The sequence below is a fragment of the Meleagris gallopavo genome, chromosome 2 (genome assembly GCF_905368555.1).
Source record: "Meleagris gallopavo chromosome 2, MGAL_WU_HG_1.1, whole genome shotgun sequence".
Taxonomy (NCBI): domain Eukaryota; kingdom Metazoa; phylum Chordata; class Aves; order Galliformes; family Phasianidae; genus Meleagris; species Meleagris gallopavo.
This window is the reverse complement of record NC_139405.1, coordinates 38,501,395-38,516,290: the sequence shown is the minus strand read 5'-3', so window position 1 is coordinate 38,516,290 and position 14,896 is coordinate 38,501,395. Positions and strand designations below refer to the sequence as shown.

The following is a 14,896-nucleotide window of genomic DNA, read 5'->3' as shown; positions in this document are numbered from 1 at the left end:
TAATGGTATTTTTGCAAGGTTTCACACTCAGAACATGTTTGCTAGATAAAATGCTTTATATTTTGTAAACTTTGTTCCTTCATTTTTACATAACATTATGAATGATTGTCTGCACTCATTTCAGAATTAATCTGCTTGTGATTACAATCTGAAATACAAATTTTACTGTAAAAATTGTAGAAATTAAATTATTTCACAAAGCAACATAACAAAAATAAAGCCGCAGTTAGAAATCTCTGTGCCAGTAAAATGACACCAGATAGATTTTTATGCATATACTGTGAAAAAAAAAAAAAAAGTTTTGTTTTAAATATTTGCATCTATTTAGCTGTCAAGGATTTCAGTGAACAATCTCCAAGATATAGCATTTACATCTGCATGCACAAACAGCTATGCCAAAGGAATTTTTTGCATAGGCAAGACGATGCTTTCAATATTTACATTTTTTCTTACAGATAGTTTCCAAAAGCCAAATGCTTTTTCATTACACTATCTAAATGCTGCCATATCCCAACGTTTTATAAGCATTTCAGCTAAATTTGTACAACAAAGTGATTCATTTAAAGTAATGAACAGATTTTTTCACATAATATTTTTAAAACTTGAACAGTATGTTGGTCTTTTACTCATGGGTAACTAATTTCTAAAACTTTCAGCACCAAGGGATTAACAGGCATGCAAACATAACACCTACATATTGCAATAGCCTTAAAGGGAGAAGATACTTATGAAATACTGCTACTTTTTTGAGGATAGATACTAGGGAATGGATACCACTGGAACAAGAACAGTAGGAAATAAAACCTTACAAGATGAAGATCATTTGTAAATTAAATACTCCCCCGGTGAAACTAAAGGAGGAGAAATCACTATATGGTCTCAGTTCTGAGTTACCAGCTGATTTCTGTCCTGAACTAAGAACTGTTTGTTATTTACAAAAACTGTAAAATAACAGTTTGGTCCTAAAGAATTAATTAGTATGAGTAAAATTTTATTAGCATACAGATTAAACTACATCAAACCTCAGAAGTCTTAAAAGTTTACTAATAAATTTCCCAAATAAATCTATGATATGGAACATCCGTATAAAATTTGTTTCAGAAGAAAGATGCATGGGAGATTCAGAAAGATTAGAAAAATAAAATAAAATCAATACCCATCATATCCCACTTGCTGTCTCCATTGGCTGCTCCCACTGGGACCTGGGTCACTGGAGGAAGACTGGTTGCTTGGAGAACTTCTGTAATGTTGACTAGAGTCATTAACAGTATTCATAGAGTTTCAGACTTTAACTGTTGTGGGTTTTTTTTTTTTTTTTAATATACATTCATATTTACAAACAAAGCAGATAAAATATTCATACTTAATGTACATCCTTTTTCAAAATTTTCTAAATACAGTATTTATTTCATGATTAGTCACGTATTTCCATTTTTTCTTCTGAACAAGTGGGATTACATACAAGTCAGAGCAGGTGGCTCTGTAAATTCATGCATAGGATCCTCCGCCTTTCTGGGCAGCTAAAATGCAATGCCGAAATTTGTTTTTGATCAGCCTCCAACTCTTCACTTCTATGCATACCAATCCATAACTCTGCAATTTCACTCAGCTACATTATTTCAATTTTTTTTCAAGACTATATGTAGGAATGAATTTATATACTCAGAGAAAAAGGTTGTTTTAGATTTAAGCACTACACTTTCCCAAGGACATGAAGTTCAATAAGCAACTTCGCAGTTCAGCTTGAAAATTTCAAAGACATTTACTATTATATTTTGTCTAACATTAAACACACATATGATAAACATGTAGATAGTTGAGTGCCTAATTCTTCAGCATATCCTATTCTGATAAGCATTGACAGGACTAAGTCTTTCACAATCAAGCAAATTATTCTGTAGGCTACAGCTGACTTTCAATTGTGTGTTCTTTCCTCTTATTGCCAAGAATGCGGCATTTCTTGCACAGCTTAAATGAACCAGCTTTAAAGAAATGGTAAATTATCACCCCATACATTTCTAGCCTTCAAACTAATATTTAGGACATTATCCTCAAACCTTGGATATTGCCTTATACAGACAAATGTCTAGATCTCAAACCCATTTCCCAGACAAGAGCCTACTTATTAGCCTGCTACACAAAAAGTGGCAACAAAATCATGACCACAGAAATGTATTCTGAGGATGCCTCACTGTTCACAGAACAGTTGCATCTGTCTGATACTTGGAATGGATTCTGGACTCCAGGTGAAAGAACGCGCTCATCTACCACTGTGACTCAAAGACTAAAGTACACAGAATCTTCTTGGTGTGTAAAGCCAAAAAAGTGAGCCCAACTGAAGCTTCACTCTTAGATACTAATTAGGAGAAGCTGTCACAGAATTAGGCAAGTTGTAAAAGAAGAAGTAGATTTCAAATATATCTGTGTATTTCTCAAGGACAAATCACAGGCAAAACCTTGCTCAACACAAAAACATTTAAATTGCCTTCTCAAAGAACTCTCCCCAGGAGGAGATCTAGGAGTATAGGTGTTCAGCTCCCAGTTTTTAATTTCATCTTTGGTCTGGGCACCTAACTTGTCACATGTCATAGTAGTTGCTGCTGATGTCTTTTGCTATATCTAGCCTTTTAAAGCTTTTTGCTGTATCTATAAACATTTCTGTTGTTTCTTCCTCTTTTTATCTGTAAAAAGAGCCCCTTTATCACAGACTTCAATGTTAGCTCATTTTCAGATTATCTGCGATAACTTCCTTCTTTTATCAACCTACTTTTCCCTGCCTTCACTTCTCTTCAATTTGACTAAAATGGTATTGCAGCTCAACCCTCTAAAAACTCTTCATCATTTTTCTAGTCTGAGTACACCTTTTCACATTTACAAGACAATAAGTACGAATCAACCTTACTTCAAACTCTTGTTTTAATCACATCTCTCTGTCAAGCTATTAACTATGTGGAAAAGACCTCACCAATTAGAAACATTTCATGTTTCAGGACCCACACATCAGAATTGATCATTTCTCTCCCTTTTCATTAATTATGTTCTGTATCATGTCTTCCTCAGAATAGCTCTCATGCATTGCACTTGATTTGTTTAAGTAATCTAGAAAATGCTTCACGAGAAGAGAGAGCCTCTGTATTCCGAGCTTTTTATGTGCTTTATGGAGAGTAAGAATTGAAATTTCTGTTTGTGAACATTTTTTGGAAATGAGTATTTGGAAATAAAATTTGGAAATTTGGAAATTTCAGAAACTTTTCATTCTTTTCCTATTCATTCACATTTAGTATGCTTAACAAATACCCATCAAACCTGATATATTTGAGGACATTCAATGTATTTTTTCCTTATGTTAGATTTTACCAAAAATATCTGTAATGAGATGTCAGAGCTCTTCTACTAAATAAGGTAGATAGTATAGCAATAACAGCATTTAATGATTTCAGCCAGAAATGTTAAGGATGTACAAGAATTGCACTTTTGATTTTTATATAAATTAGCTATTCCCAACATGCAATATTATATCCTTGAAGATGAGAAATACATCACTCCAGAGAAAAGGACATAAGCAGAAGTAATGCAAACAGTAAGGGACAGAGAGTACAAGACCTACAGTTTTCCTAAATAATTAAATATGTATGTATTTATAATTTTTAAAAATAAATTCTTTTCTTATGATTACAATTGAATTAGAACATAGCTAAGATTTAAAGATACCATCCCATAATCTAGCATACATTATATATTCAAATCACAAGCTCTGCTTTGTTTAATTAAAAGCAAGGCAAAGCGTAAAGACTAGTAATGAGTTACACAATCCTTAGAAAATATGCAAATAGTGTGGTAATGAGATTAAATCATTCATTTTTAGAGGGATAGGCTCATTTTATTTACACTCTTAATTGCTTAATTAGGATCCCAAAAGGTGGAGGACAGGACATTGTTTAGATCAAAAAGTAACTACGGTTTCCTACTTTATTGATTTGGGACTAAGGGGAATGTAGGCGTCCTCATCAGTAGGATCCTCTTAGAGTACGCTCTGATCACAAACAACAGAAGTCACTTGTTTCATATAGAATGAACTATAATCAATTAATTCCCTCTGATACAACCTCAGAATTATTGCTGAAACTCAACAAAATAGCATGAGTCTTCAAAAAGTGTTTAAAATCAAGTACATCAAAGTTTTACAGAATAGAGAATATCTATGGCATATTAGGAAAATGATGGGCATTAAAGGTATATTACCTTGCACCATCTGGCAGTTTCCTATCAAAAGAAGTGCTGCGAGGAATGGCTGTCTGAGCCTGCTGGAGAAGCTGCTGGCACTGCAGTCTGTCAGATGTTCCTAGGATTGGAGAGGCACGAGAGAGAGGCTGCCCAGCGGGAGTCGGCACCCGATGCCAAGTGGTATTTCTTCTGAAAGGGGTTTTATACTCACATGGGGTGCCTTCACTGTCAAGTTTGTATTCCACCATGGGTATACGACAAAGTTCTGAACAACCCCTGTAGGATGAACAAAAATGATGATCAGCCTCACTGGAGAGAACAGAAAAAACAATCTTGTAGTCAGATGTACAGGCATTTTTTTCTGGGTGCCTAGAGGTGCTCATATAGCATTAAGCTGTCCTTTGCATGCTTCAAAGCTATCATGCCAAGCAGCTGGGAAACATGTCAAAATAGAGGATTTGCTCTCATGTGCTCAAAAGTTTTGATCTCTCTCATTTCTCTTCAAAAAGAAGAAAATATTAAGCTTTAATTTATATATTAATGTGAAGAGCACCTCTCCTATGAAGACAGGCTGAGGGAGCTGGGATTTTTCAGCCTGGGGAGGAGAAGGCTCTGGAGACACTTCATTGTGCCCTTTCAGTACTTGAGGGGAGCTTGTAAACAGTAGGGAGAGATCAACTTTTTTCAGAGTGTGATAGTGAAGGACGAATGGCTTCAAACTAAAAGAAGAGAGATTTAGGCTAGATTTAATGAGGAAATTCTTTACTCAAAGGCTGGTGAGGTGCTGGCACAGACTGCCCAGCGAAGCTGTGAATGCCCTATCCCTGGAGGTATTCAAGGCCATGTTGGATGGGCCCCGGGCAGCCTGAGCTGGTGGGTGGCAGTCCCACCCACAGCAGGGGGTTGGAATTAGATGATCTTAAAGGTCCCTTCCAACCCAAGTTATTCTGTGATTCTATGATTAGAGTTTCACATAATAAGAACTAGTAAAAATAAAGCATTTAGAAGTCAGCAAACATCAAGTTCTTCAATAAAAGCTTTGGTTTGTTTAAATTTCACAAATTCAAACAATTTCTTAACGTAAAATTTACGTATCTGAAACTACAAGACATGTTTGATGCTTTCCAGCTATTGAGACAGTCCTTAGTCATATTGAGAAATATCCTTTATAATCTGTCCTGTTCCCACTGACTACACATGTCAGTGATTAAGCTGTAAATAAATATTTTTTTCCATTTATTTCTAAACAGTACTTCCTAATATTCCTCTGGGAGTCTCCATGCTGAGAAGACAAATTGTGAAGCAGAAGAAAGAGACAAGTTGGAAAGCTTATAACTTTGGCTTGAATCTTACAGCATCATTAAATACTACTAGCATTCCCAGAAAGCATAAGCTCAGATAACCCTAGTGACACTGTTGTCCAAAAGATCAGTCTGCCTCTGGAGTATTTTCTGCAGACTCAAGCTAGACTTGTGTTAACAATAATTGTTTCACCCATTTATTAACAGAGATTACCAATGATTACCACTGCAGTTATATCTCACATTCTCACATATAGTACCTATTGTTTCTCTGCTTGATAGACAGTATGTACTAATTTCACTCTGTGAACACTCTAAAAAATTCTATTGCCACACACCAAGTTAAAGCAAGAAACAGTTTTCACTACTCTGTCCTTGAGCTCAGTCTTAATCAAACTTTGCTTTTGTTGAAAACTCAACATTCATAATTTCTGACTAAATTAAAAACACTTAGAGAAATTGTTTTAGAATGTTTATAAAGCGTGTGCAGTCTTAACCTTGAAAATACTTTGGGACAAATGACTTAACACAAATACACAGTGCAGATTCATATAGATACTATCCCTCAAAGCTTCTGAGCAAAACCTTAAAGTAGTATCTTCACTTCCAGTATTTCAGTAAGCAGATCAAAATTAGGTATTATAAAAATGCTAACAATGCTATTCAAGGTTATTGAAAAGAAGATATGTATAACTTCAACAACTGCACTCCACATATTCTGTATCTACCCAGTGTAAACCACCAAATGCTTCTGGCTGCTAAATTTTATGGTACTGGAGTAGGAAAAGTGTTTATCATGTAGCATAAAAACCTCAGACCCCAAAAGAGGTAAAGAAATAATTATAGTCATAAAACAGAGGATAAAGCGTTGAGGGTGCATATTAGTATCTGGTGCAGGGCATACTGTGATAAAGATGAGATAAAGAGGGGTCACTAGAGTACTCTAAAACAGAACTCAGAATTCCTGATTTTTCAAGCTTATTCTGTGGTTAAAGCAAACAAACGAAACAAACAAACAAAAAAAACAACACAACAAAACAAACCAACAAAGAACTCTGTAAACTCTGATAATGTAGTTGGACATAGAATTTCCTGTGTTATTTTAAACAAAATCTGAAGAATCATGCTAACACTGTACACTAAATAAACATTATTTTTGCAAGCTTAAGAACTCAGAAGGTAAGAAATCTCAAAATTAATTTTGCGTACAACTTGATTTTATTCTCCTTCTGTCAGTGGAGTGAAACAACATAGTTAGTATTTTGCTTTTAGCAGAGATCTTTATCTCATTCCATGCATGTAAAGATCAGAGTTTGCTGGAGAAATGTTGCTCAGTATGTAATTATCATTATGATTGAATGTGTTAAAAATTAGTTGCATTTCTGCACTGATTTATGATGAGAAATTATTTGATAGGTGCATAGTTTCACTGGGTATAAAACTCATTTCTTTCCAGCTCCTCTTATCACAGAGCATCAGAGAACAGCTTTCTGTTTTTACTTACAGAGGTAAGAAGACCTTAACAGTCTGCTACCACAGAAAAGAAATGGAGCTACAGAGAAACCAATATTATAAAACTATCAATTAATTTCAGAAGATCAATTTGGTCTCTCCCATCTCCCCTGCACGAGTGTCACATTTATTCAGATTACCACTTCAAACCAGTTCATTTATGAATATTTCTAACATTGTTTCACACTTCTGAAAAGTCATGGAGCACACATATTGGACTCTTAGAATGATGAATCATGTAGTAAAGGCAAGTTAAGCAAATTGCATAGAATTGCACAAACATTTATACTGGAGAAGCCTACATAGAATGAACTTCTCCAGAGTGATATTCAACTTCTTATAAAACCATCTTTGTCTTCATAAGATTCCCCATATTATTCACTATGTGCAACAAATGAGACCAATGTCTAAGGCACAATAGCCTCTAGCAGTGCAACCTTGATTCATTTCCAAAGCGGGGCCATAGCATTGTGTGAACACAGAAGGTTCTCAGAAAAAAAAACAACAAAAAAACATAAGATTGATTATTCAATTAAAGACTTTCATAAAGCCTTATATACAAAACAAACAGAACAAAGAATGTGCAGTTGATAAAGCAATGTTAATATTAGTTCAGCACACTGTGTAATTTTTCAGGCAGTCATATTCATTATTTGAAGAGGAAGTTCAACAATTAAGTAGGCAACTATTTCAATCATTCTTCTGCTGATTTCTATGTATTATTTCATTCACTCCTTCATTCCCATAAATCTTAAGTGTTAGAAACAAAACATCCCCTCTCCAACTTTAATTATTAGGATATTGATTTCACAGTTTGTCTTAGTAATTGAGAAAGGCAGCTATCATTATATCCCTTATTAATTACTTTGTAGGGGTTATCTAAAGTGTTGTAAGAATATCTATGGGCTCTGAAGGCAAAATAGATTGTTACTAATACCAGTTTGACTTAGCTTGCTAACTAAATCCTTATAGCATGATATAAGAACAGGCAACAAACTCTCCATCAAAGAAAATTAATTTCAAAGCCTTTAAACAAGTATATTTTCTGTACTAAAATAAGTTCCCCTCAAGGACAAATTACAATGAGATAGGATACTGTTTCTGACCAAAAAAAAAAAAAAAAAGCATTTCTATTTTAAATCACCATGAAAATCTAAAAATATTACTTTGGAATCCAAAATGGACCCCACCTTCTTAACTGTCACAAAAATCCCACAATATTCCACGGCTAAACTGAACTACTTTACAGGACTTCCTTTGTCACATAGGATTATTTATTTTAATGTAAAAGTGCCCACCTATTCGATTCAGCATTTATATGGAAAGTAATAATTTACTGCTTCACAAACACTGGCTAAAGAACAAATAGGCAGTTTACTGAGCTATATAAGACCATTACTGTAACTCTGTAGATCAGAAACAATGACAACAAATTACTTCATGCCTGTAATCTAATAGGGATTTTATTTATTTATTTGTTTATTTAGCTATGGAACTGTTATCTTGTATGAAAAATAACTGATGAAATTAAATGCAATTTCCTATTAAGTACTTGGACCATTATCTAACTTCTATTCATACAATCACAACTTATTCCACTGGATAAAGATTACAAATTTGTGCCAGTATGCCATGATATATTTACTTAATTTTTAAACTTCTAAAATTCAGTTTAAAGAATATGTAAAGATAGATCTGTATCTTAAGATCCTAAAATTTTATTTAAAAGTTACATTATTGGGCTCCATAAATTCATATAATGAGAATGTTATTCTCAGTTTCCAAAGTTATGAAAGTCTGGAGATGAAAGGATACAGAAAGCATTGCTTGATCTGGTAAAGCAATCATGCAGACATCAGTTTAACTATTTGAAAAACTGATTTTAGGTTTAAGTTACTTTACTCAAGATACATATAATTGCAAATATATAGCTGGAGCTTCTTAAATAGATATTTATATCGTATACACACACACACTGACATTTTTTCCTCTATTCTCTGTGGTTAAAATAAGAAAGTTAAAACCCATCAAATACTTTTCTTAATAAAAAGCAAGTGACTCTCACTGAAGAAAAGAAAGTATTACATGTTTCCCAGGTTACTTAGTTTCTATCCTTGGAGTTTTTGAATCTATGACTAGATAAAGCCCCCAGTAACCTGGATTGACTTCATTGCTGTTGCTGTTTTGAGAAGGTTGGACCAGATATCCCTGGGATCCATTCTACCTTGAGTTATCCTGAGTTCCCATAAATGAAAAAAGTTTACAATGAAGTAAAGATCACATCAGTCACAATTTCTGTGGAGAAGCTGCACATTCCAACCCAGATATATTATATCCATACTGGATCCTTACAAAATATCTTGTATAATATCAGTTACATATACCCCAAGGTATTTACAGCCAAAGAAATTATCTGCTGAGCCAGAATTGAGTAAGCAATAAATTAAGTTTCAAAACACAAACAACATTTGGCACTCTCAAGGATTTTTTCAATCATGTTGAATAACAGAGAAGAATTAAAATAATTTTGAAGTCCAATTTACATCTCTCCACACAGCTCTGTATGTTAGTATTGCCCTTTTTATTGCTTGCCTACAGTAATTATATGAAACTTCAGCAATTATAAATAACTCCTGTTATGAGTTCAATTCATAACTCAAGTATGAGGAAAACTCAAAGATGGTTTTTCTTGGATCAAAAATATGATAAGCACTCACAATTGCTTTCAATTTTGTACCTTTTTATCTCTACTTTTTTTGTTAAATTATTCCTGAGTAGAGACCACATGTTATATATATTGCCTAGATTTTCCCTTATTTTGATGCACACCAAAGTAGAAAAAGATGCTAGTGAATAAACTTTCAGCTCACCAGGAATTATAGCAATGCTGCATATACTTATCCCCATTTTCTCGTGAATGATGGATTTAGAGCAAGATCTTAAAGTGCAAATTGTAGGTACAAACAAAGGTCAACTTTACAAATTCCTTTCTTTAAAAATTATACTGAGGTGAATGAAACAAAAGAAAAGTGACTTTTTTTTTTTAACAAGGAAGTATTTTTCCTTTTTTCAGTACAAAACCATGATCTTTTATTTATTTAGATAAGAGACAGAACACACTTTTTTATGGCCCAGTATATAGACAGTATGGGCTGTCCCATTCCATACGTCTAAGCTCTGTGGTTTGCTGCTTTCCTTCACCTTTCTGAAGGCAGGAGTGGCAGTCAGTTCGCAGTGCTGGGGAGAGCCAGAAGGTCTTACTGCGACACTGACCACATTATTAGGAAAGGACTCAGTCCAGGGACCCCAAAAAAAAAAAAAAAAAAAGTGGCCTACAAACTATCCCCACTAGTTTAGGGCAAAAAAAACCCTTAAGATTTGAACTCTTCCACTAAGTTAACTCCTTCATACTTCTTAAACTACTTTTCCTAACATTCAATACTCTGCTGGTTATCTATTAATTAAAGAAGCCATAGAAACACAATTGTCTGATAAGATCACAACCATTTAAGAACAAGTAACAGAACTGGAAAGCACTGAAGGTCATTACATTTACTTTGCACATAAAAGTTTGCAAAGTTTAAGAGAAGAAAATAACTTCAAAAGAAATGCACTAGTGTTCAACAACAGCTCCGAGGCAGTTCTCGTTGCAGGTACAAAAATATTTCCATTTTCAAAATTAACGGCAACAACAGGAAAAGAAGCCTGTTCACAAACAAGTGGAAACTACCATTACCACTTCTCCTACAGTGGTTGTACTTGGACTATTGCTTCCCACCCATCCCTGAATATCTTACTTTAAGCTTCACTCATTTTTTAAACTTTCCAAAAATTGTTTAAGCATTTTTGATACATAATTGAACTCAGACATATAAGGGTTGATGTAGAACGAAAGATTTTAACTGAATGCAACAGTCTAGAGTTTAAAATGGGTTTACCAGCACTTGAATTCTTTTATTGGATTTGACTGATTAAGGAGATAGTGTTCTTGAGCATTACTGTGATAACACTGGTGAAAGTAAATTAGAAGTGAATTGTTATTCTCTTGTTAAAGTCTGTATAGTTTTAGCTACTGTGCTGCAGTAATATTGACAACAGAAGAACGCATCAACAATTCTGAAGGGAAAGACATGTCAGAAATAAATATGACTCGAGGATATTTATTCAGATCTGAATGTACTGATAACCATGTTTGCTCTCAAATTCTTTAAACTACAAAGCAGTATATTTTTCAAATACTCATTTATCCCTTCTAACTAAATATCAGCTCGGTGCCATGTAAATAATTACAATTTCTCTATTTGTTCATGATTATTTAATTGCTGGAGCAATCTGAAAAGAGTAGGAGCTTTGTCTCAAATTCATTAACTCCACAGGATAGCAACTGGAAGTCCTTACCCCATGACTGGGGCTTTTGCATATATTCCTATCAAGACTATAGGTAGAAGGATGTATCTTAAGTAATGGAATACATTTAGCGAGTAAACTCTCCCTCCATTTTCCTAACTGTTCTGTGACATTCATTTCTAAGCACTTCAACAATTGAAATAATTTCATGCTAAAAAAAAACCACACACACAAAAAAATCAGAAAATATTTAATAGCAAAAAAAAAAAAAAAAAATCGTTAGTAGCTCCTTGCTAATTTTCTCAGTGAATATTTGACTACAGAGATTTAAGCTTTTTGAGTAGCAAAAGTCTCATGGGTAGAAATGTGTTTTAGCTTTGTTGACTGTTCTGAAATAGAGGTGAATACTGAGAACAGACAATTGGCATGCAATTAGAGAGTGAATATAACCTACATCATGCACATTTAATCCTGCAAAAGGGATGCTTTTTATTTTGTGGAACCACTGATTACACTCACATGCCAGAAAATTCTACAGGTGGCCCCTGTACAATTGGTAGAATTACGACTGAATTATAATTTGAATATCCTGCCTTCCTTAGCTACAAGGGAAAGGTTTCCAAGCCACACTCTAGATTACGTTTGTAATCCACATCACTTAACTCTCTCATACAAGACAATAGGATTTGCATTAAGTTTGATAGGGGTCCCAGGATTGGTGATACATAACCACCATAGGCAGTTGGCACATGTAATATGAGCTTTGGCACAAGGATTGAATTGAACCTCAAGTTATTTCATCTCTTAATAAGGAAATGAAGGAAGTGTGACATGATATTTTGCAAAACTGACTGGTAATAGATTACTTAGATTATTGCTTGAAGCATAATCATGGTTTTGTGGGATGCACTATTTTAATAAATCCAGTGAATAAGTAGCCATAAAAAATGATCTTAATCACATTGTAGACATTATTCAATACCTCCAACAGAATGATGGTGGAGGGTGGTAAGATAAAACCTTAATTGGTTTTGGACTTTTACTCAGAGGATGTACTCAAAGTGCAGCCTCACCAGTGCCAAGTACAGAGGCCTTCTTTTCATCCCACAGTGTCACAAGTCACATTTGCTAATTGAAACTGTCAGTCTTATTAGTTAGCATCTGTACAACTTTCTGTCTGCTCTATTTATATTATAAACATTTGGGTCAGGAAAGTTCAAAACTTTCTGTTTACCAGATGCTTTTCAAACTAGGTGGCCAAAAGCACTTTACATGTTTTTGGGAGTCAGAGGGGGAAATGAGCGGCTTTCTGTTTCAGTGAGAAGCTGGAATTTGAAAGAAAAGAGGCAATGAAGAATATTTCTATTTTATACTGCACAGATACGCTGAAAAGAGCTGAAAAATACTTCCGTGTGTTCTTCACATTTTAGAATAGAAACAGTTTTTTAAAAAAATCACTTTCCTTAGTAATTAGTTACACAGTTGACAAAATGCAAAAAATTTATAAGAACAGCTTTTGTAGATCTTTCCCAGTTTGGTGGCACTCCTTAGTTAAAACACCTACACACAGAGTGCCATGTATCTTATGCTGATTTGGAATTTTAATGTTTTATTTTTAAACATGTAACTAAGATATAAACAATTCATTCAGTGCGTATTTTTCTATCAGAGACTATAAAATACACTCTACCTTCAACATAATAGGATCAGCTCATTAAGCTCATGTTCTGCAAACAACTTGGAAATGTATACCAAACAAGCCAGTGAAAACTCAAACCCAGAAGCAGATGGTGAGAACAGCAAAGCTAAGCAAAGAGATGCTTAATTGCAAATTCTATCCAACTAAGCAAAACGATAGTATTCTATATTCACAGACATTTACTTCAGAAAGGAACCCAACGCTTCAATGTGCAGGTTGAGGCAGGGAAGGGCACTTTTGTGTCATTCATCAGGCCAATGTCTACTTGGATAATTGCCACCAATTAAACAGTATTCATGTACAGCTGGCACCAACTTCACAGAATTGTATGCTGTGTAAAATTTCATGGATTGTTGTCTTGCCAAAAGCAACACATCTAATTTTTTTTTTTCTGTTAAATTAAAAATCAACAAGAGATTTAAAGATGGCCTTTTACAAGTAGACAAGTAATCCAATTTACTTCAGTGCAGTTCTCATTCAGAATAAGCCAAATTAAAATGTCTGGAAAAGTGTGTGAGAAAAGATATTATAATAAAGTTTTATATTTTACCTACTTTTTATCTACCTCAATAATATTAAAAATAGAGAGAAGAGCAAACATAACAAAAAAAGAAAGGAATGCTGACAAAAGAACATTGCACTTCATCCCTGAGAACAACTGTACAGTCACCATAACTTCTACTACAGTCTTTTCCTGAATGTATGTGACCAGTTCTTTCATGCTCAAGGAAGATTGTTTTTTTTAAAATGGCTTTAAGAGATGATTTCACAGGTTCAAAGCAACATTTAATAATAATAAATTAGATTTCTGTGGAAAATGAGGAGGACTCTAGGAGTTGGTACTGTTTATGTACTGTTTTTTTAATTTTGCTAAAATTTCAATGCAAGAAAATAATAATCCTTTTCCATATCAGCAGAGAAACTAGAAAGAAATAAAAGCTATGGTTGTCAGTATATTCCAGGTTTTAATTAGCACTGAAATATAAAATTAGCCTGTGGAAGGAAAAAGTCACACAGGCTCAATCATAATGGCTCAATCATTACACAATCAAGTTTACTTCTTGCTCTTTCAAGCCACGTAAATGTAAATTTCCCTCTAAGTTTCTTACAATATCTCACTGTGTCTTCTGTTCCAAACCAATAACTGTTTTGGAAAACACTTTTGGGAAAAGATTGCTTTAAGAGTCTCAATAGTATCATCATTAAACACCAATACCTATTTCCAGAGGAACTGTGTAAGCAGTGTCAGAGGAAAAACAAAACAGATACAAATATCACACTGAGGACTGTTGTTTCTTACCTTCTAGGTGCTCCATCCTCGTGTGGCTGAATAATCACCACTTTTACAGTTACTGATGTCCGTAAAAGGTCAATCATTTGTTCATGAGTCAAAGTTGCCACAGCCACTTTACAGATTTCAACCAGGCGGCTCCCCTGCCTCAGGCCTGCTTTCCATGCAAAACCAAAGGGCTCCACATCGGCCACTATTCCTTCAAAGTTCACGTGGAATCCAAGCTGGCCCAACCCATTCCTCCGAAGGGTCATTTCTGTGGTTTCACATCCTCTGGTCACTATCTAAAAAGGTATCAAATTGTTAGGACACTCATTTCTTTGAGCACACAGACAAATCACTTTTGAAGCAGTATAAAACCATGTATTGTTCACAGAATCATTCTGGTTGGTGAAGACCTCTAAAATCATCAAGTCCAACTGTTAACCTAGCATTACCAAGTCTACCATGTCCCTGTGTGCAAGATCTATACATCTAATAAATACCTCCAGGGATAGTGACTCAGCTACTTCCTGAGCAGCC

The 14,896-nt window shown here is 34.4% G+C and overlaps 1 protein-coding gene across 4 annotated transcripts in view; it reads right to left on the bottom strand.

Moving 5' to 3' along the window:
* SIPA1L2 (signal induced proliferation associated 1 like 2) overlaps positions 1 to 14,896 on the bottom strand; it is a 134,850-nt gene that overhangs the window by 31,538 nt on the left and 88,416 nt on the right. For all 4 annotated transcript variants that reach the window (XM_085219738.1, XM_085219735.1, XM_085219736.1 and 1 more), the window contains exons 10-12: positions 14,384 to 14,658; positions 4,243 to 4,500; positions 1,157 to 1,240 (exon numbers count right to left, since the gene is read on the bottom strand). In XM_085219738.1, the coding sequence (XP_085075864.1) occupies positions 1,157 to 1,240; positions 4,243 to 4,500; positions 14,384 to 14,658 (617 nt within the window). The remainder of the gene's footprint in view (positions 1 to 1,156; positions 1,241 to 4,242; positions 4,501 to 14,383; positions 14,659 to 14,896) is intronic.